The 22,321-nt window shown below is 44.1% G+C and overlaps 1 protein-coding gene across 15 annotated transcripts in view; it reads right to left on the reverse strand.

Annotated features, from left to right (window-relative positions):
• Positions 1-144: 144 nt before the first annotated feature.
• klhl29 (kelch like family member 29) overlaps positions 145-22,321 on the reverse strand; it is a 286,208-nt gene continuing 264,031 nt past the window's right edge. For all 15 annotated transcript variants that reach the window (XM_076873712.1, XM_004542181.3, XM_004542178.2 and 12 more), the window contains 3 exons: positions 20,187-20,380; positions 4,369-4,513; positions 145-1,650 (listed from right to left, as the gene is read on the reverse strand). In XM_076873712.1, the coding sequence (XP_076729827.1) occupies positions 1,467-1,650; positions 4,369-4,513; positions 20,187-20,380 (523 nt within the window). In that variant the 3' untranslated portion in view covers positions 145-1,466. The remainder of the gene's footprint in view (positions 1,651-4,368; positions 4,514-20,186; positions 20,381-22,321) is intronic.

Consider the following 22,321-nt stretch of genomic DNA (forward strand, 5'->3'; position numbering starts at 1 on the left):
GGCGGAACGATGAAGCCGTACTAAAAAGCAGGCCTAGGAAACCACGGGTTTTTCAGAATAAGGTTAAAAAGTCTATTCACAGTTGTTGCATTAAGAGCCCTGATTAAACCGGACAACACATAAAAAAACAGACTTGACAATGTGTTCATATTCTGGTATATGTATTAGGTTTCAATAATAACAATTGTTAAGTTTTCCTTTTTGGGTACAGATTTACAGACGTACCATTTTCAATTCAGCCTATCATTTTTTTTTCTAAAAACATTTATACAGAATTGCCTTCAGGTTTTAAAATATACATATTTCCTCGCTGTATTTACAGAATACCAACCCGACATAATTTGCAGGTTGCAATGAAACATTGTATAAAACAAGCGGATTTGGGAAGGAGGAACTTGAAACACAGAAGAAACATGGATAAACAGATAACATCTATGATAACAGTCGCGGGTGAATATTGTGCTTTTTTTTTCCGGAGGAATTGTCCCAACTTGAATCTGATCAGACGCCAGCGGAAGAAGGAATTCCCTCTTTCTCTCTCTCAGTGTGGTGCTTTCTTTGTCCCAGAGAGCAAGTCAGTGTGAATAAAGGCAGGAAAAAAAAGCCACTCACCCTCCAGATGATATCTCAATCAGACTGGAATTGTACAAGAACAAAGGAGGGGGGAAGAAATCTCTTTTTAAACCCAACCTGACCCCGATTTGATAGTTTTTTTTCCAATATTTAGAGAGCCATTAAAAAGGCCCAGGTTACACAGAGTTCAGAATCTGGATTTAAAGTTACCCCATAAATCTGCACAGTTGGAACTTTGCTTCTGGTTGCAGTGGAGAAAGAAACTCATCGGATCCACTGATAAAGAGGAAAACAGTCGCGTCGCTTCCCTTCGCTTTTCCCTCCTGTCCTTCAGATGTCGCTACTGGAAAAACGTTTGTATGCCACAAAAACTTTCACAAATGCACGACTGCGAAACCTACGCCTGTTAACGTGTGATTTACTCAAAGGGACACGAATCTGGACCTGCAATGGCTTTCAGCTGAGTCAGATTATATGAAAGGAAATGAAGGTGTTGAGTTTACAGAGATATGCACTGAAAACAAAAAACAAAAGGCAGTACCAGAGGGGGGAAACAGACTTCATTTAAAAACCCTGGAGTTTTCAAATTACTAAGAGGGACCCTGTGCCTGTTTGGTGACAGAGAATGAACTACTACCATGACACATACAGTACTGGGGGTTGGGAATCGTCACCTGACATGGCTGAGTAGTTAAACATGAGTACATTCTGCACAGGGCGTTTTTATTTGACTTTATCTTCAGGTGTGGATGAATGCTGACGTCAAGTTCAGAGGTCGCCAACAGACCGAGCGAGCGATCGGCCCGTCTCGAAGCTGCCGTCACACATCGTCCCACAACTGGAGCTCAGCTGGTGTTAAGCGTTGACCCAGTGCGACCTGGTCCGAGCCACCCTCAGCCACTCTGGATATACTTTTTGATGACCACGCAGCCGTGTCTGAAGAGCGGGCAGGGCAGTGACTGCAAGAGTGTCCAAGTGTTGGCGCAAGGGTCAAATGTCTCCATGCTGCCGAGGGCTGGACCCTCGCTGCTCACGATGCCTCCCGTGGCGTAGATCTTCCCGTCCAGAATGACGGCGCTGCATAAAAAGACACAAAATTTTCTTTCGAATCAAGGATTGGATGCAGGAAAAGTGACATTTTTCTAAATTTGAACACAATATAAAAAGTTATGTGTTCCCATTTGATAGCAAGCTATCAGTTTCCCTGATGCTAAACTAAACAACTATATGCAATACTGAATCCTCTCATATCTACCTCGCAAAAAACAAACGAAACTAATCAAAGCAACAGCCATTCACTGCTTTTCTATAACATCTGTTGGAGGTGAAATCTGCCTCTAACAAACAACAAAGTGGTAAAAGCTGTTGACTGTTCCACAGAATGGCTGAAAAAGAAAAGAATCCACATGTTGCAATGGCCCGATCAAAGTCCAGATGTCAACCCGTTTAAAGTGCACTGGTGGGACCTTAAAGAGAGCTGTGCATGGCCTCAATGAACTAAAGCAGCGCTGTGGTGCCAAAGATTCCTGTGCAACAATGTGAGGGAGCAAGAAAGAGCAGGTTACTAGTACAAGTTACTATTGTGCCACTGAGTCAAGAGGTTTTTAAGAGTAGCTGCTGTGCAAGTTTGTCTACAGTGCTACACCAAACTGTGTGGCTCCATAGTGCAGTGGGTTACAAATTAGCCGAGCAAGCGAAAGATCCCCGATTAAATCCTGGGAGGAGACGCAAACTTTGGGATCGCATCCGGTGTAAAAACAAGAAAGGAGCAGCCGAAAGTAGCTTTAGTACAAAAACGACACATCTGTAACTGACTGTGCCGCCCAGTCACCTTTAAGTGAAATCTAAAAGATGACAAATCTTGAGATTTTGTACGGGAAAGCGAGCATTACGCGCGCATCGACTGTTAGGATAAACAGTAATGAGAGGTAATCAGTGTCAGGAAGATAAGTAGCTCAGTGCAAGTATGAGCTGCTTTGATAAAGCTAGCTCTGAGTCACAGCGGCAGAAATATTGTTGGTGGCGTTAATCACGACGAGACAACAAAGCCACACAAAGACGGCATCTCCACAAACATGCTGATTGTCACGCTGGGGGCCACGCCTGGGATTATTGACATCACTCGCACTTGCTCTCGACAACATGGGCTAAGGTGGGGAAGGGTTGGGGAAGGGTGAGGTGGATTAATTTATATATAAAAAAAAAAATACATAAAATCTCACACATTACATTTTCTCTCGAGGACGAGAGAGAGAGGAGGGGGGGGGGAAACTACTGAAAAGCAAATATCTGTACAAATGTGCTCATTTGATATGAGAAACAGAAACAGGAGTTTGTGTGCGGAGAGGATTAAAACTTGGGCCGTAAGCTGATTAGGGCTTTGTACTCCTATTGGGCTTTGGAACGATCTGCATTTACATAAGGTGCACGCTCAAACACACAGACGCGCTCGCACGCGGCGAGCAACATGCCGTCCTACTGCACAAATTCACAGCACTGTTAGGACCGCGAGAGGAGAAGGGAGAAAAAAAAAAAGATTATTACATAAAGCCTAAATCTACTCAGAGAGAAAAGCACAGCTGATCCAAAATGGAGAGAGCGCGGGGCGAAGCCTGGAGGCTGCTCTTCCTGATAAACAGAGGGGAGGTGCAGGGCCTGCGGAGGGCCGGACGCAGCCAGGGGAAAATATCTGCTCTCCTGCATGATGACCCTCCTAGACTTCGTGCACTGCAGATATTTTTCCGAGTTTCCTGTCTGACAGCGGCGTGTTTGTTGTCCCCCCCCAATCCCATCCCGCCCCCCCCGGCCGTGCATCTCCTCCCCTCTCTTGTGTCAGACTTAGTTAAATGTAGCAGAACAGCTGCCTGGCGTGTGCTGGTGCAGCTTATCAATAACTCTGACAACATGATTTATGGTGTACGTTTTGCACATAAGATCACTGTCTGTAATTGCCTCCCAAATGTATTTCATGCATGCTTTTTTTTTTTAATCTATTTTTTTTCTCGACTTCTGCAAGGAAAAGAAAAGGGGGAGGAAAAAAAGGAGCGAGAGAGAGAGAAGAAAGGGCTCAGGGCCTAGAAAACTGTGAGTTCATTATCCAGCGAACTGCACACCTCAGTGGCTCGAGTTGACTGGGATATTAGGGTGTGATCCCACTGCTGTTCATTTTCATTTTTCTCCCTTCATCAATGGTGGGAAAGTTGCAGATCGCAGTTGTACTACTTCCTGTTTTTTTTCTTTTTCTTAGGAAACAAACGTGACTCTCTGCACAAATACGCCACCCCCTCCTCTTTCCGCCTCCACTAAAACCTAAATGACTCAGATTTCAGTTTAATAACTCGAAACAGTCTGTAGAAAAGTTGATTAAATCAAGCCGCCTCAGATGTGTCTTGTTTCTCTCTCTCTGTGACAGACGGCGGCGATACCGATCAGACGGATTTAACAGTCGCGTATTAGAAAGCAAATTTCCCGCCGAGGGAGAATTCTCGCAATCGAGCCGCATCGCGTTGGAAAAGGCTGTCAGCCCCGTGGCGTTGTTCGAGTTTTAATTAACTGGCCTGAAAACGTTTTTTCCCCGTGCGACCGTTTACCTGTGTTATGACACAAAGACTGACAGATTACTAATAAGATTGAGTTTTAGATTGTTTTCAGGCTGTTTAATAATGTCACAGAGGGTTTTTTTTCTTAAAGCTTCACAAAACACAGAGCTGCAGTTTTGAGCTTTTGAAAAATCTTTTAAATTCCACACTGGGGATTTAACTTGCGTGTGGTGCCGCTACATTAATTATCTCTTACCTGCAGAACTGCCGAGAGTGATTCATGTTGGGACCGGCCTTGATGTTGCCTTTGTCTGGGTCATAGATAGTGGTAGCTCGAGCGTAGGCTCCTCCCAGGATGAATATAAATCCATTTAGGCTCACTGCAGGGGCGTATTTGTTATCTAAAGATATGAGAGACAAAAAAAGGGAGCGAGACAGAGAGAGAAAGGGGAGGGAAAAACAGGAGAGATTTTTTATTTTGAAAAAAAGAGAAAACAGAGCTATTGTTTGGATGTCATTCTCACTCACAGCAGAAATTTCCATTCGGTATAATGACATCAATTTGTTCTTTTTTTCCCCACCCTTCCTCCTGGTCCCCGCAGCGCATGCAAAAACGATCATCGTCAACATTCTACTTATCACTTTACAGATATGCCCCACTCAAGATTGCTTTGGAAAAAACAAAAAACAGAATGGATACCAAAACCGATGAAAAAGCAGAGTTCATAAATCACGGTGGCTTTATTGGGTTCCACTCCAAAATATGTTTGGGCTTAGAAGCAATATAAAAGAGTTACCTAAGTCCCAATAATTCACAATTGCATTAGGCCCCGTGGCACCTCCGTAGATTTATAAAGAACCAAAAATAAGGAAAAGAAAAAGCAATGTGCGCATGTATTGGCAATACATGAGTGAACAGGTGGGATACTGCATACTGTGCATGGTGTATAATTCACTCTGACACTGTATATGGCGCGCGAGGAAAGCAGAGGCATTGAAGCAGCACCGCTGCAGAGGTATAGATGATGGGAAACAAAATGAAACAGCGGTTTGCGCGTAACGATGCCGGCTGGAAACCAGGAGTTTGCGAGCAGTGGCCCTGCTGTGCGGGAAGAGGAAATGTATTTCAAACTCCCGGCAATTTCTCTCTAGCAGACTGCAGCTGGCCAATTTACAAGCAGCATGAATAATGCACGGATACTTGGCCGTAAGCTGCTGCCCTCCCCGTTTTCTGCCACAGTGGACGGGCATCCCTCATCGCAAACAGGCACCGGGAGGATTCGAGCCTGACGCCTTAATAAAGGCAGCGCTGGCAGCCCTAAAAAGCCTCACCTCTGTGTTTGATCCAGCTCCCCTTTCCTCTTACCTTTTGCTGAGAGGAGACTGGCATATTTCATTAAAAGGTCAGCTCCAGAGTTCAGAGGTGCTGCTGCTGCTGATTATTGAATTGGCTGTGCTGCATTATGTGCTCTAGGGGCGCGCTGCCATGCTGGGGCTCTGTGTATATAGTGCTGCTTTAAAATAAATGATAATGGCAGCAAGTGCCAACCTCCTGGGTTGAAAAATGAAGCCAATGAGAAAGTGCCAAAAACTTAAGCTGCTGGAATGGCCACTTAAGGTTAGCTCCAAAAGTAAGTCAGTCCCTCTAGACTCTAATGCTTAGCTTTACAGCAGAAATAAACATGTACAGCCTGGTACAAAAAACTCATTAAAACTTTAGTAAAGCTTGAAGATGTGCATATTTAAGGGCTTAGACATTCTGAGATTCTGGTGGGGTTTTTTTTTTTATTCAGTTGTACTAAAAGGTCCCGTCTTTGTGGTAAGAATATTTTATTTGAGCCACTTTTTTAATAGTCAAAAATCTTTTTTGACTCTTTTTTTTATTGCTACAGTTATTTACAGTTAACCAAGTAGCTGATGACTCTTGCCCAAATATAGTGACGTTAAGTGAAAAAAAAATGTGCAAAGTCTTTTGTAAAATTGTAGTCCACAAACCCGTGGGTAACTACAAAACAGCTACATTGATCTTTTATTATGTTAGTTAAAAGTTACAGTGTGTAAAATTTCATCACTAGATGTCAGTAGATTGCAGTTGACCAAGTTCTACTTTCATGTGTATAATCCACTGTAAGACAGCCATCTCTGGTCGCTGTCCATCTGTAGTGAATGTAGGCTGTCAGTCGGCTGTTTACCTCAGCTGTCAATATGCATCCACATTTATTTATAGTGGAGCAGATTGTGAAAAAGTTGTCAGCGAAGCTAAGTTTGTCTGATGACAGTAATACTGAGGTTGTTGAGCATATCTTGAACTTTTCTTGAACTTTTCCGCTGGTAAACTCTTAGCTGCTGTTAGCCTGTTAGCTGCTGTTAGCCTCTGTTAACTGCTGTTAGCCTCTGTTAACTGCTGTTAGCATCTATTAGAAAAACCTGTGTTTTTAAGTGTCTCTAACATCTAGATTTGCTAGCTCTCTCTTAGTTGAGAGATACAGAAAATGATTCGCACCCACAGCCATCACGCTTTTCAATTGTCATACAAATAGTGGATGATCCATACCAGAGTTATTGTTCTTATTCTTAACATTGTTCAAGTCAACACTCAGCAAATTAACTCTCATATGATGTGAGAATGTAGTTAAACAGTTTATTAGAGGTAAAGTGTGAGTTTTAGGATACTCGAACCTAACATTAGCTGGCTAATTGTTAGCTTATAACTAGCTAATGTTGTCATTTTGCTGGCTCGTTGTTAGCTATCTGGAGGCGGGAGAGTCGCATGTCTGAACTGCTGACAACAATTGTGACAGTTTCTGGAACAAATTAGCATGTTTAGACATGTTTTGGTGTTAGAGCCCTAACTGCAGTTCAGGATGAAGAGGACGATAAGGGCTTGGCGTGCTACATATACTGCTGATCTCTAACCACATACATAAAATGCATTTAGGCAGATTGTCCTTTTTTTCTATCAAATAATCTAAAAAATTATTCAAGGGCTCAGCCTTGGGTGATCTTGTTTTTTCTGATAAGAACATTTTGTTTGAGCCATTTTTTCGCTAGCCAAAATCTTATATGAGGCTACAATTATTTAGAGTTGTGCTATCCTCCCTTTCAAATATGATTACATTAAGCTAAAAATACCAAATGCAAAGCCTTAAATGGTCCTGCACACAGCTGTGGGCAACTACATAACGACTACATCCATGTTTGCTAATGTTAAGCAGGTGTAATGTCTACAACATCCAACATCTTAGTTCAGTGGTGGCATGCTAACATTTGCTAATTAGCGCCAGAAACCTAAGAATTGGAGCTGATGAAGATTTCAAAAGAAAAATTAAGAGCTCATCAAAGTTATAAAGAGTTTGTCCTTGCAGGGTGCCACATTTTCCAAAAAGCACTCGAAGAGTTGTTGAAATATTTCACTTAAAATCTCAAATACCAAACTCATGTGAGTGCTAGAGAAAAAGAGGATCACCAAAGTCATGAATGATTCATCCTCCTGGGACCAGTGTCTGCATGAAATTTCATGGCATATCATTCAGCAGCTGTTGAACTATCTCACTTGTAGACTGACAGAGACAGACTACGCTGCTATTGCGGTTGAAAAATACTGTATTATTTACATATGACGATCCTGCAATCATTTACGCAGAGTGAAATGCAATCTTAAGTTCCACTGCAACCATCTGAGGCGTCAGCCTCAATTTCTGCCCTTGAGAAACAAGTTGCCACTGATTGGTCCTCCTCACATTCTGCCAGACGTGTTTATTTTCTTCTTTTACCTTCCTCGTCTCATTGATATGCTGCTGCCAGTCTTCCTGAGCGTATGTGTGTGTGCCAGCGTAAGCGTGTGTACATGATGTTTTGTGTTAGGTCCCATAAACACAGAACACTCATTTCTCTCTGCTCTGTGCCTGAGGCAGAATAATAACAGGATGCTCTCAAAGGAAAAACCTTCCTCTCTTTTTTCCCCCATTGAAACTCTTGCCATCACTTCCTGCCTCTCTCTAGCGGACTAACAGTAAGCACCGAGTTTGAGTGCTTGGAGGAGTACCAGGCAGGTAAATCTCATAGTTCTCGTTTGGCAAGCCTCAGAGGACTGCTGCTGGGGTTCCACTTCTCTTCCACCGCTTTGGTTTTGTTCTCATCCCTTGGCCTTCGTTGCAGAAAACGAGTCATTTTTTGCTGAAACAACATTGAGATACAGTAAAGGGAGCGCAATCTGTCTGTGTCAGCTGAAAACTTTTCAATTCTGAGATGGACTTTGCTATTCTTGAAATATCGCAATAGATTTTGTCGGCTTTCGCAGCTCGAAGGTTAGAGAGCTCAGCCAGGAATCCACAGCTGACCACGTTCTACATAAAAAATGAATAAAAAGAGGCAGCAAAACAAGGTTTTAACTCTGCAGCGGTGATAGAAGTATAGCTGTGCCTGCGGGGCAACATGGGCTGACACACTCTCCCGCACCTTGATAAAACAGCTTAGTCACCAAGCCTGGGTTCCCCCCGGGCTGAGGTCAAGGACATCAAACAAAAGAAAACGCACACACCCGCACACGGGTATGATGAATTGTGTAGCTGCTGTCTCAACAAACACCTTGTTCTTCCCTATCTCGTTCTTGCATCAACACCGGCAGCAGATATCCGACGCTGTAAAACCAGCACGCAGCAACAATAACCCACACAAATAGAGTAAAGAACAATTCACTCAATCAGACCAATACTGTTTGCTGTACAGATCTAGACAAGACCGCAGTCTCTGATAAAAAGCCAAACAGCAGCCTCCATCACAAAGCCGCAGCGGCATTACATCGACGCTGAAATGTGCGGCCGATCGCGGGAGGAAACGCAAACAAGGGATAAACAAGACATTCTCCTCCAAACGACGGAGAATGAGGTGATCCACTCCAGCTCGCTGTATCATACCAGAGAGCGTGAGGAAAAAGGACAAAGAAGCGTCAGTTCTCTCTGACAGTAGCTTAGATAAGATCACAACAAGGTAATTGGAGCAGCGAAAAGTTCCCCCTTTTTTTTGCCTCCCTCTTCACACACAATGTCCTTTTATGCAGTGTGAGGAGAATAAGAGCTGCCTTTGAAATGATGGGCCGAAATAGCTGAAAGAGGATGATGTACTTTAATTCAGCATGATGGGTGCATGTCCAATTAGGTCGCTATGGAAACACTCCACCTTCTCCACCTTCTCTTGCTCTGTCACTTTCCCTTCCTCTTCCTCCACCTCTGTAAATGGCGCTCTCGAGGGCCGCGGCCGGTCTGCCGTTACGTCATTCGGGGGAAACGATCATCCCGACGGTCGGTATCTCGCAGCGGCGCTCCTGCTCCCGGGCTTTTGGAGTCTACCGGTCGACGGGGACCCGTCTGTCAGCTGGGGGACGTCGGCGTTGGAGCAGCTTGCTGATGATTCTTCTCACGGTGGAACGATCCATTTCAAATGATTTGTAGATCTTTTTAACGTTCCATAAGTGAGACCCACAGGCATTCTCCAGCATTTTCCTCAAAATCCTCACAGAGGCTCTTTTGATCTTGGCATGGTGACTCCCCACGCTTTAACAGCAAAGAGAACAGCAAGTTCAAAAGTTCAAAAAGCTCCTCAAAAAGGCTGTAATCATCAGGAGCTTCACTGGTTGTAATTTTAATAATTTAAAGTTACGACAAATGTATCTGTGAGACGACATCCTTCATTTTTTGCATTGACAGCTTGTGTACAGTTGACTTTGGTCGGTCATTTGTTGTGGATTAAGTCCTGGTGTGCCACGTTAATGCTTTTCGGTACGAAACTGCACGTAAAGATGCTGTAAACTTAATTTTTTGTTAAGGCTTCTAAGATTTCATGGGATTTTTGAATTTTGGCCTCAAACATGAATTTAGTTTGGGGGGTTTTGTGGAAAAATATCCTCATTTATGCTTCATATTTCTAAAATTACTGCCTCATTTCTTTCCCTCAAAGAACATGCTGTGAACAGTTTGTTTTTTTGCAGCACAGATTAGTTAACAAAAACCACAATGTTAAGAAGAAAAAGCCCCTAAAAAGCGTCATATATCAGCTCTGTCATCAGGAACGACAGCAACGCTAATAGGGTTTTATGAGAATATATGTGCACGGCGATATTTGCCAGCATCAGCGTTCGTATCCACTCCAAACATGCATCTGCTGAACACCATGCATACATACTTAATTTACTGCGTTAGCATGCTAACAGCAAGCTCGAGAGCAGCAGAGGTTAACTGGCGTGTCAGTCCTGCAGCTTTGTGCAGATTTTCAATGGAAATCTATCAAAGAGTTGTGGCCAAGATTTGGTTGGACAAACTGTTTGGTCGACAGACATCTGCTACATTTAGTAAGAACACAATTCATAGTTTTTAGTCATGTGACCGGCCTGCAGACCCCATGGAGGGTTAAACACCCCTCTAACATTCTGGATAATCCTGCAGCACAAGGTCTGTCAACTTTCCATCTGTTTCTAGACGCAAATATTTAGATGACCTCTCAACTAAAACAGAAAATCATAAAAAACAATGAGACAGTGATGCCTTTCCCAGATCCCCGCCTCAGTGAAGCTTAATATCCATCCTGTGACGGTTCCCTTCCTGTTCACTGCTGCCAGGTGAAAAGTGTTCAAAAGTGCACACTGATTTATCAGCTTTAGATCTGGATGGGTCGATATTTCTGCCGTTTGCGTGTTGAAGGACATTGTCAAGGAATGGTGATCTGTAATTAGCTAATGTCGAGCCATCGGTCATCGCTTTCAGGCTCATTGCTGTCAGCAGTCTGTGACAGCAGAGACAAGGCAGGAACACAAAAAGAAAAAAAAAATGAAGGGAGCACAAATCAATGTGAGTCCATTGCACCTGATTTGGTTCAAATGAAAGTGAGGTGCACTGCAGAGACAACCACCTGAAAGGGAATGGTTTTGCAGGTGGTGCTCACAAACCGCTGATATCTACTTTTTTTTTCCCCTCATTGATTTTTCTCAGTTTTGCTTTTTGCTTGTATCCTTGTCACTACTGATTGTATGAGACAGAATCTGCCGGGTTACACAGGTAGTCCAGCTCTTCCAGGATGACGCATCAACACATGCTGTCACAGGAAGGTTTACTACATCTACCAGCATTGTCTCAAGAGTGTGGAGGAGATAAGAAACAGGAAGTGGGCTGTGACACGAGGAGAGCCGGACCAATATCTGCCGTTTTGTGTGAGGAGGAGCAGTAAGAGCGCTGCCATAGCCCTACAACATGACCTCCAGCAGGCTAGTTGTGCATGTTTCTCATGAGGATATAAAGATCCAATATTGTTTAATGGCTCTGTGCTCGCGGCATAGCGCCGTGCTGTTTGACTGGAATCTGCCAGAGAACACCAGAATTGGCACGTCCACCGTAGCTGCCTGTTCTCTTCACAGATGAGAGGAGGTTCACACTGAGCACATGTGACAGACGTGAGAAGGTCTGGAGATCCCGTGGTGAACATTACGATGCCATCGTCCAACATGACTGGTTTGGCAGTGGGTCAGTGATGGTCTGAGGAGACACAGACTTCCATATGTTAGCCGACGGTACCCTGACTGCTGTCGGGGTCAGACCTTGTGCTTTGTGCTGGGCCCTGGTTTCCTCCTGTGGCCGACAAAGGCGTCGATGCCACTGACAGGCCCTCACGTCCCGAGGACATGAATCCAATTGCAACCTCTGGGATATTACGTATGGGGTGCATCCAAATATCACCACAGACTGTCCAGGAGCTACGTTCTGCTCCAATCCAGGTCTGGGAGGAGAATCCCCAGGATACCATCTGCTGTCTCATTTGACTGTTATGTCGTTTTTACACATCGCTGTGGAGATTTTCAACTTGAGTATTTTTTCAGTCATGTGTGATTTAGGGGTTCCCTTAATTTCTTTTAAGCAGTGATTTAAAAAAAGGCTACGTGACATAAATATATAAAAACTGTTCATTCAATGACACGACTCTAAGCGGGGGGGTTATCGCTCATATTTGAAACACTGATATTAGAAAGAGAAGGAAAGACTTGTGAAGCTGAGGCAGGAGTGATTGCCAAAGCTCTCCCTGCCTATGCTATGTTTCAGCTCCACTAGAACGGATATATTAAAGGGGTCTTTGATTGACCTTTTTAAAAACATGTTACACGCTGATTTTTTTTCTTCTCTGAGATGGAAGCAGAAAACTATGGCATTTCGGTAATTTAGGTGAGCTGACCTTTGGAGAATGAAGTAATGAGACTTCTTAAATAGCTTACTACATGTGAAAGTGCTCAGTTATGATCTTCAGACCATATACTGCTCAGCAGAGAGAGACACGCTGAAGACAAAGGAAGCTCTGGATGAACGAAGCTGCAGAGACCCGGCGTATCTCAATAGACTTGTTGAAGGGACTATTTTTGGCATGAGTAATATTATTTTTCACTCTGCGAGAGATGGGAAGTCCGTCCTGATAAGTGTTTGTGAAACCCATTTGCAGCCCACGCGGGAGACGGTGCACGCAGGGGGAAAACACACACACATAGATGCGCGCACATACACACACACAGCTGCAAAAAAATTTGTAAAAAAAATATTTGTGTCAGTTGATAAGACGGTGCGGAGAGACCATGAGAGACGGAGTCGGGGGGGTGTAGGGGTGAGACAGAGAGATGAACAGAGAGAATAGCGATGGAGAGCAACGGAGGGAAGCAGGGGGTTGTTCAAGGAGCGCTCCCCGCCCTCAACGCCTCGCTAAAATCATCGCCGGCCCAATTTCACTGGAAGCACTAAACCCGTCCATTATCTCCTGCCTCGTTGGCTGTAAGACGCCAGCTCATCTACGGCTTGACAGATGACGATATGTCTGTCTGTGTCTGCCATGCACGCGCACACACACACACACAATGCATACACGCACGCATGTGTAACCTCCCAGCTTGTTATATAATTTGTGTACCTGTGGTCCTCAGGGATGCACGGTTTATGTGAGGCAAGCAGCCGTTGTGTGTGTGCATGTCTGGATCTATGTGTTTCTGTGTGTGCGTATATATGTGTGTGTTTCTCCTGTGCCAGCTGCTCTGCAAGCCCTTTAATACCACATAGCGCTCGCCCCAAACACCCGTGTTACATAATCATCGTTTCCTTCACAGTAGTAAAGCCCTGAGACGGCTCCAGTAACTGAAAGCAAGTTTCTGGGCGACAGCGCTCAGCAAAGTGTCTCTGTGCTGGTGTAACTTTCAAATACTTCTCTGACTCTGTGTTTCTGCTGAACTGTGGACAGCGCGGTTTTGAGGCATGCGCCATAGCCATTAAGCTCCCAGGATGTGCTATAATTTGTTGAAGTGGCTCTTTCATGCTTTTCCCTTTTTTGCTATATATATATATATATATATATATAATATTACAAAAGTGGATTCACATATTAAACATGGTCCAAAGTTTCAATTAATGAGGTCAGTGGATGTACAATTAATCGCTGCGACCCATAAGCTCAGGCTTCAGACGGCTCTGCTAGTCTGCTAGGTTTCCAATTCTTCGGCCCGGCTGATATCATCTTTCCTTGCACAGTCGATGCCTGCACAGCCGTAGCTTTTGCTCTTGATAATAACACTTTTTTAACAAGTTTTTTCAGTGCTCTACAAGTAAGGTAGAGGTTTTTTTCCAGTTGTGAAATAAAGTCAAATCTTTCCTAGAGAAGAAAGCACAGGAGAACAATGCATACAGTTTGTTCTACTGAACCAACAAAAGCCAAAAGCCAACACCACAGAGGACGATTTGCTCAAAAGAGACTGGCATGAAGCTGGATTACTAGCTAGCAGCCAGGTGTGTATTATCTGATCATCAGCAAGTGTGAGCGCTTCTACAAAAGCAGATGTTTTGGTAGACTACTGGTCTGGAGCACTCAGGTGAGTGTTAACACAATGAGCGTGCAATGCTCAGAGATACAAGAGCTACATCTCAGACTCTGCAGGCCTCAGTTAGCATGTTACATGTTAAAGTTCATGACAGTACAGTTAGTAAAAGGCTGAACAAGCACAGCTTTTTTTGGAACGGGGTCCAGGAGAAAGCCTCGTCTCTGTAACAGAACATGGCAGGATGGTTTAGGTCTGCAAAGCTGCCTCTCGACAAACCACATGGAACAATGTCTTTTGGACAGACGAGAGCAAGGTGGAGATGTACGGCCATAATGCACAGCACCCGACATATCAGCACAAACACCTCATACTAACTGTCAAGCATGGGGGAGGAGGGGTGATGATTTAGGCCTGTTTTGCAGATACAGGACCAGGGCACCATGAACTCCTCTGTAAACCAAAGTATCCAAGAATCAAATATGAAGCCATATGTCTGACATGTTGGCTGAAGCATAGCAGCAGATCTAAACAGAAAAAGAAAAGTATTAACGCGTTGCAATGACTCAGTCAAAGTCCAGGCCTCACCCTGACTGAAGTGTGAGATCGCTCTGCATACGCAGATGCCCACAAAGCTCAGTGGACCGACTCAGCATGAAGAAGATTGAACAAAAGACAAAGCCATGCAAGAAACAGTAATATTTAATCATTGTTACTTCAAAGAAAAGTGAGCTTTGAGGGCGTCTGGCCTTTAAGAGACAGGAGCTAAAACACTGAAGTCCATGAACAGGGGGATGAAATGGATCAATCAATGGATGAAATGAGATGAAATCATGCAAAGCCATCCTAGTGAAGATCCAAAACAAAAATATGGGGCTGGAGATGACTGTAGCAGATTGCTAATTAAATCCAACCATAAAGGAACTTTTTAAATATCCTGGCATGTATGCACATTGTAAGAGTAAGATGAGAAGACCGGCACTGCTCTCATGTCAGTATGGATAAAATAAGGCTACACTCTGCAGTTCTGTTAGCTTGGATTAGCTCACAGACTGGAAACAGCTCTCCTGCCTCTGCCAGAAGGTAACAAACTGCCCCTCAGCACTTCTAAATCTTACTAATTAACAAGTTATATCTTCTGTTTTTTTGTGTGGATTAAACAATTTGCAATATTTCTTGCAATTATGTCCGGAGCTGTTTCTTGGCTTGGATGAGAATCTTATTGCAGGCAACGCTGGTTCTTAGCTTGCAAATAGAGAAACACAATTCAGTCAAATCCCACTTATCAACCTTTTTTTTTTTTTAACTCTTTCTCACAAAATATTGAATTATCTATAGAGCACAAAGAAGTTTGTAGGTTAGGCTTAAAGCTGACTTGTGTGCAATAGTGTTGTCCAGGCCAGAATGTGAAACAAAGAGATTTGCAGAATATGTCCAAATCAATAGCAATCTCGCCTGCTCTGCACCTTTCAAGGATACTTATATTTGTGAAGAAATGCCTGTGGATAAGATCTTTGCACTGGGAAGACATCTGCCAGTGCTCTGAATAACAAAGTTGTAGGCTTGGTACGCTTTTGTGTTTTTCCTTCTACCTTTGAGTCACGGCAGCTTTCTTCTGGCTTTTCGTCCTTCACAGCTCCCCGGTGGATCAGACTGGAATGTGGATCCAGGTGTTATTCTGATGTTATTCAGATCACAGCTTGGCCAATAGCACGTCAGAAACCATCGTCAGAACCACCTATCATTTTAGCGATGGTCTTCTCATTATTATGACAGCGCAATAATGTGGGAAGAGGGGGAATAATGGAAAATCCCGAGGAGGATGATGACGATAAAGAGAAAAAGTAAAAACAGGCTGACTGCTGAATTTTCAGGTGTGGTTCAGCATTTTCACTGAAAGGATAAACACCGAAGGTTTCCTTAATTGGGGAAAAAAACTACCAAGTATATAATCCAAGTAGTTGGTTTTATGTTTACATGGCCATACAGATGAAAAGAAAGCATCGGGAACCAAACTCTGGCTCTGAAAAATTAAACCACTCGGGCCTGACTCCTAGAGCAAGTTAGTCGCCACAAACTCCCTCATTAAAATGCCCTACTTTACAACACAAACAAACACAATTACAGCTTAGCAGAGAAAAATGGTTTTGGCAATTGTGTCGCATTATTAGGGCCAAAGGCACTGTGAGTTAAAGAGGAGTGCCAACTCGGCTGGTAGCTATCTGCTAGGCGTCATCCTAGTTCGGTCAAATCAGTCAACTCGACCTCTGGACTGGTTTCGTGGTGTTAGTGCCACTTGGAGCTTTTATAATACAAACTGAGGAACAGCATGGTTTGTTGTGTGATTCATTGTATTAACAGACCATCCGAGCAGTAGTTGCTCCAGTTTTGGTGGGTGACTGTGTACAGCTGGGAATCACCAGACACCCCATGATACAGTCTTATCAAAACACTTCCCTCACAATATGATGATATTATTGCAATAATCCAACAACATTAAGTTCTCTCACTTCAATAATTTTTCAATGCAAAAATAAAAAGAGATCAATAAACCAACACTGCCACTAAAACTTGCCATAAATGATACAATGAAACAAAGTCGGGTTGCTGTCAGTCTGAATGGGGTCAAGTCAATTACATGCAATTGCTTTCCAACAATAAAGCAACTGACTGTGATAAATAATTGAAAATTATTATCATTTGCTGTCCAAACAGACACAACGCAGGAACTCCAGCAACACTTAAAGGGAAGAAGAACAACTTTATTGACTGACCAACGCGTTTCGGCTTGTGGCCTTCATCAGGGTAGCAAAAAAACATTCAAATTAACCAATCACAGCTTCATTGATAAACCAGCTGACATATAACAGGTTGGTATTGGTTAACTGGTTAAGTCATGTCCAAGTAAATACTGCACTAGATCATTAATGATGAAGACGGGGGGGAGGAGACGTAATCCCTCCCCCCCGTTTGTAAGAAGAATATTACAAATATACAAAAAGACCCATAAAATGATTACATTTAATTAGAAGTCAGTGCAGCAGTTAGATTAAAAAACAAGAGGACATCATAACATGGAAACATTCTCTCCACGCACCTTGGAAGTAGGCGAAGTTGTGCCAGAAATCTTTGCTGTCTAAATAGCGACAGATATAGATTACATTTGTGCTAGTCGAATTTCCTAGACAGCATGTTCAAACACCTTCAAGCTCAACAGCACAAACAGACCACTATAGTAGAATAGAATAGAATAGAATTCAACTTTATTGTCATTGCACATGCATAGGTACAGGGCAACGAAATGCAGTTTGCATCCATCCAGAAGTGCTTTAGTGATATAGATATATTACAATATATATTAGCAATAATATAGATATGTGAGTATATTACAGAAATGGGTCTATTATTTATTATTATGTACAGGTTGTAGTGAGTACAAGCTATGTACAGGATATGAACAGGATATAAATATGAAAAACTATACAGAATATGAAATAAATAACTTTACAGGAATCTGAGATATACAGCTATACAGAAATGGGAACTATGCAAGTTGTAAACAGTTGTAGGGTTAAAGATTATCGAATGTACAGAATGATTATTTACAGAGCTATACAGTAGTGCAGTTAAGATAAGTGAGGGTGTAGATAGTTTCTACAGAGGCTATATAAAGTGCTAGTGGTTGTGAGTGGTGGTTCAGTCCATGTTATTATTGTGTGTTTGAGGGTACAGTTGTCCATTGTGGGTGTGTGTATGTTCAGTCCATGAGTTTAACGTGGGTCAGATGTCAGGAGGCAGAGTTCAGGAGTCTGACAGCTGTGGGGAAGAAGCTGTTCCGGTACCTGGTGGTCTTAGTCTGGAGGCTCCTGTGGCGCCTCCCAGAGGGCAGGAGGGTGAAGAGTCCATGTGATGGGTGACTGGGGTCTTTGATGATTTTCCCAGCCCTTTTCAGACACCGCTTCCTGTAGATGTCTTTTATGGCAGGAAGTGGTGCTCCGGCGATGCGCTGGGCAGTTTTCACGACCCTCTGCAACGCCTTCCGGTCCGAGGCAGAGCAGTTCCCGTACCAGACTGTTATACAGTTGGTCAGGATGCTCTCGATGGTGCAGCGATAGAAGTTCACCAGGATGTCTGAGGACAGGTGGTTCTTCCTCAGAGTCCTCAAGAAGAAGAGGCGCTGGTGAGCCTTCTTGACCAGCTTGGAGCAGTTGGTCGTCCAGGTGAGATCCTCGGAGATGTGGACTCCCAGGAACTTGAAGCTGCTCACACGCTCCACAGCCGTCCCCTTAATGTGGATGGGTGGATGTGGGTCAGCATTCCTCCTGTAGTCCACGATGAGCTCCTTGGTCTTCTCGGTGTTAAGCAGCAGGTTGTTTCTGTCGCACCACTCAGCCAGACGATCCACCTCCTCCCTGTAGGCGGCCTCATCGTTGTCACTGATGAGGCCAATCACCGTGGTGTCATCTGCAAACTTAATGATGGTGTTGGAACCATCAGCAGGTCTGCAGTCGTGGGTGAAGAGGGAGTAGAGGAAAGGGCTCATCACACAGCCTTGTGGTACACCGGTGTTCATTGTGATGGTAGATGAGCAGCGGTTATCCAGCCGGACATGTTGGGGGCGGTTGGTCAGGAAGTCTAGTAACCATTTGCAGATGAGGGAGCTGATGCCCAGGTCTGTCAGTTTCCTGATGAGTTGTGAGGGGTGGATTGTATTGAATGCTGAACTGAAGTCTATAAACAGCATTCTGGCGTAGGTGTTGTTGTTGTCCAGGTGTGAGAGGACAGAGTGCAGTGCGATGGAGACTGCATCCTCTGTGCTCCTGTTCCGGCGGTATGCGAATTGGTGGGGGTCCAGGGTGGGGGGGAGACAGGATTTGAAGTGTGCTAGGACCAGTCGCTCTAAGCACTTAGTGATGATGGGGGTGAGTGCTACTGGGCGGTAATCATTGAGGCAAGATGGGTTGGAGTTTTTGGGTATTGGGACGATGGAGGTGGATTTGAAGCAGGCCGGTACCACAGCGTGGGCCAAGGACAGATTGAAGTCTGGCATATATCGGAAGTACTGGCATATATCGGTAAACCACCATCCGTCCATCCTTTCAACTCAGTTCGATTCAAGTCAATTCAGTTTTATTTATCCAGCACCAAATTACAACAACAGTCAAAGTCAAAGTCAACTTTATTTGTCAATTCTGCCACATGTACAGGACATACAGAAAATAGAAATTTCGTTACTCTCAAACCCTAGATGAAACAGTCACCTCGAGGCACTTTATCTCGTAAGATGGAGACCCTACAATAATAGACAGAAAACCCCAACGATCAGACGACCACCTATTGGTCGGTTGGGTGTGAGGGGAGGGACAGGACATCCCTCCATCAATCTATCCATTAATCTGGAACCTACCCAGCTATTATAGGGCAACCTGTAATATCTGGCCACCTTGCAGGTAACCTGTCCAGGGTTGCCAGTCCATCCCAGTCCAACAGAGACAACCATTAACACTCACATTCCCACCAAAGGCTAATTTTGAAGTACCAGTTAACGTTCACAGTCTTTGGACTGTGGAAAGAAGCCATGCAAACCCAGGACCTTCTCTTCTTGCTATGAGGCAACAGAGCTGCAAACTTAACTTATAAAACTGATTGAGTCTGGTTTTATGCACGCTAAGAAAATATAAGGTCTCATAGTAATGTGCTGTGTAACACTGCACTGATAAAGAAGGAGTTTAAGATTTCGACAGGGTAAGTCGAGCGCATGACATGAAGTGAAGGGGTTCATCTGGGTAGAGTTGTGAGAACACTGTTGCTAGGCAACCAGGCAGCCATAATTGAGGCCCAAAGATATCTTGTTGCTCTCTAATGTGATAGTAAGATGTCAAAGAATAAACGAATGGATGCATATAAATGGTTAAACTAATACTTTTGCATTTTGTGCCGTTTCCACTTTAGATTTTACATCGCAAATAAAAAGCAGTCTAAATACTGATGCTCTGATATGATGCCTTGAAAGAAAAGCGTGGAGGTTTTCAGGGGCTAATTCTCTTTCAACTAAATTTATTTGACAGCACAATGAGGAAGAAGGACCCTACATTTGGGAATATCTGAGAGAAACAGGTCCGTCATCAGACAAAAGTTGATGCAACAATGGCGACAAGTCCCCTGAGGACATAACATCCCTTCACTTTTTTTTGCTGCATGTGTGAATCTGTGACAAACACGCTGTGTGTTTTCACCTGTCTTACCTATCATGGGCGATTCGATGAAACTCCAGGTGTTGCTTTGCGGTACGTAGGACTGGAGCACACCCGCCGAGCGCCCGGCCTCATTCACACCTCCGAACACGTAGATCTTCCCTCCGCACACGGTGGCTGCGGCAGAATGGACCGGCTTGGGGAGAGGAGAAACCGTCTCCCACTGGTTGGTGATGGTGTCGTACCTGAACGGAAACAAAGACATTTTCTTAGGCTTATGAAATTACCCATATAGTCATTTCACCTTTTTTTCTAGTTAATAAAACAGATAAAAGAAGCAGAACTACGCGCAGGTCAAGGTTTAGACTTGACTGATGAGCAAAGTTCGCGACCCCGCTTCTATTAAACAGCTCCAGGATGAGGAGAATTACTTATGAAAACCCCTGTAACACCCAGCAGTCAGTCACTCATTTACACCCACACACGCACACCAATAGTTTACAGAAACGCTCTGATTTTAAAAGTTCCCACTGCTCTGAATTCACAGTGAAATGCTCAATTTGGCTGCAGGGCTGACAGATATAATTAGCAGAATGCCTACACCACCAGGGAAGATGAAAAAGACCAACCATTACGTACAATGACAGCAATTAAAGCAATTACACAAAACAACATATGTTGGGAGCTACAAGCCATTAGTCTCTAGAGTTGGGCTGTGTGTCAGCACTGAGCTTTGGACCTTACTCGCTGAGCCCTCTTTGGCAGAGACGTCAACGCGGAGCCTAAAACTCAGCCGACCCAAACAGACACAGCCAGATGAAAGGGCCTGACACAAAGGGCTGCATGAGAACAAGACGCTGGCTTATTGGATTGTGCCCTTGTCAGAGGTTGAGCGTGTGCGTTTTATATGTATATTTCCCCACATTTGCATTCCTGTTTGGGCATGTGTGTGCGTGCATGCGCCACGCGGGTGTGTGTTTTTGACTTGCGGCTCCATTAGCGCGGTGTGTTAGCAGCGTAATCCCGTGTCCATGGGCCACTGATCAAAGCAGCCGCGCCGACAGCCTTCCAGCTGGAGCGGGCCTCATTAAAGAGGCGCAAACGGATCCAGGATTTGTGATTAAAACACGCATCCATTCAGACTAAAGCGAGCCTCCGTAATCAAGGTTGCGTCTTTGTTGTAAAGAAAAACACCTTTGTCTGAAAACCGGGGGCAGAATTCCCAAGACAACAAAATCTTACACTTGAAGCGCTTGAGTGAATATTAAAAGTGCCACACTTAAAAGTCATTTTTAACTCCAGTTTTCTCACTGGGGTCAACGACCTTCATCACGGCACAGGTGTCTTCTCCCATTCATACAACATACAGGTGTTTGTTTTAGCGTACGGATGCTTCGCCACCGCGGTCTGTGCAGCATTTGAAGTCAGGCTGAATTTAAATGACACCTGGAAGCACTCATTGCAACCACCTTCCTGTGAGAAGGCTGTTAGATAAAGTGCCAGAGGATATGGGTGAATTAGCCTTTGGGAATATTCTCGGGGTCTGATAATGACCTTGGCAACAGCTGCCGAGAGGATGGGGTGGGTTTAAAATCGAGTGTCAGTCTGACAAAGTGGTGACACAGAAGCTGCTCTAGGAAAGGTGGACTTGAAACACTCAAGAGTGCCAATTAGCACTTTTCAAACACTCACGCTCACACACTTGCCCGAATCAGGTTGAGTAACCGAACCCCGCTGAGATAGAAGGACTGGCACGTGGTCATTCCCCGGCAGATGTAATTACCCCTCGGACCACATCGGGGGAGGTTCACAAATTTAAGGGTCAGATGCTGCTGAGTGATGCTGATTACGGGACAGACAAAAGTCACACGGCACTGCTGCAAACAGCCGGTTTCCATATTTCTGCACATAATAAATGTCTCGTGGCCCGCGGTGTCGCAGTTTTGGTTCATTCGTATAGCAGACGCAGTTGGCGACCAGCTAGTGAACACAGTGGCTGCTAAAGAGCCAGATAATAGCCCTGGGTATTATTGTAAAGGGAAAAACATTGCTAGGGCTTGGAATAAAACATTTATGCAATTATATTTTTACATATTTTGAAAGAAGAGATAATTTTTCCTGCAGCACTTTATCTGATTCCAATTCTTGCTCTTCAAATATTCAGACGATTAGAAATACTGGCTGCA

Source organism: Maylandia zebra, linkage group LG15 (assembly GCF_041146795.1).
Source record: "Maylandia zebra isolate NMK-2024a linkage group LG15, Mzebra_GT3a, whole genome shotgun sequence".
Lineage (NCBI taxonomy): Eukaryota > Metazoa > Chordata > Actinopteri > Cichliformes > Cichlidae > Maylandia > Maylandia zebra.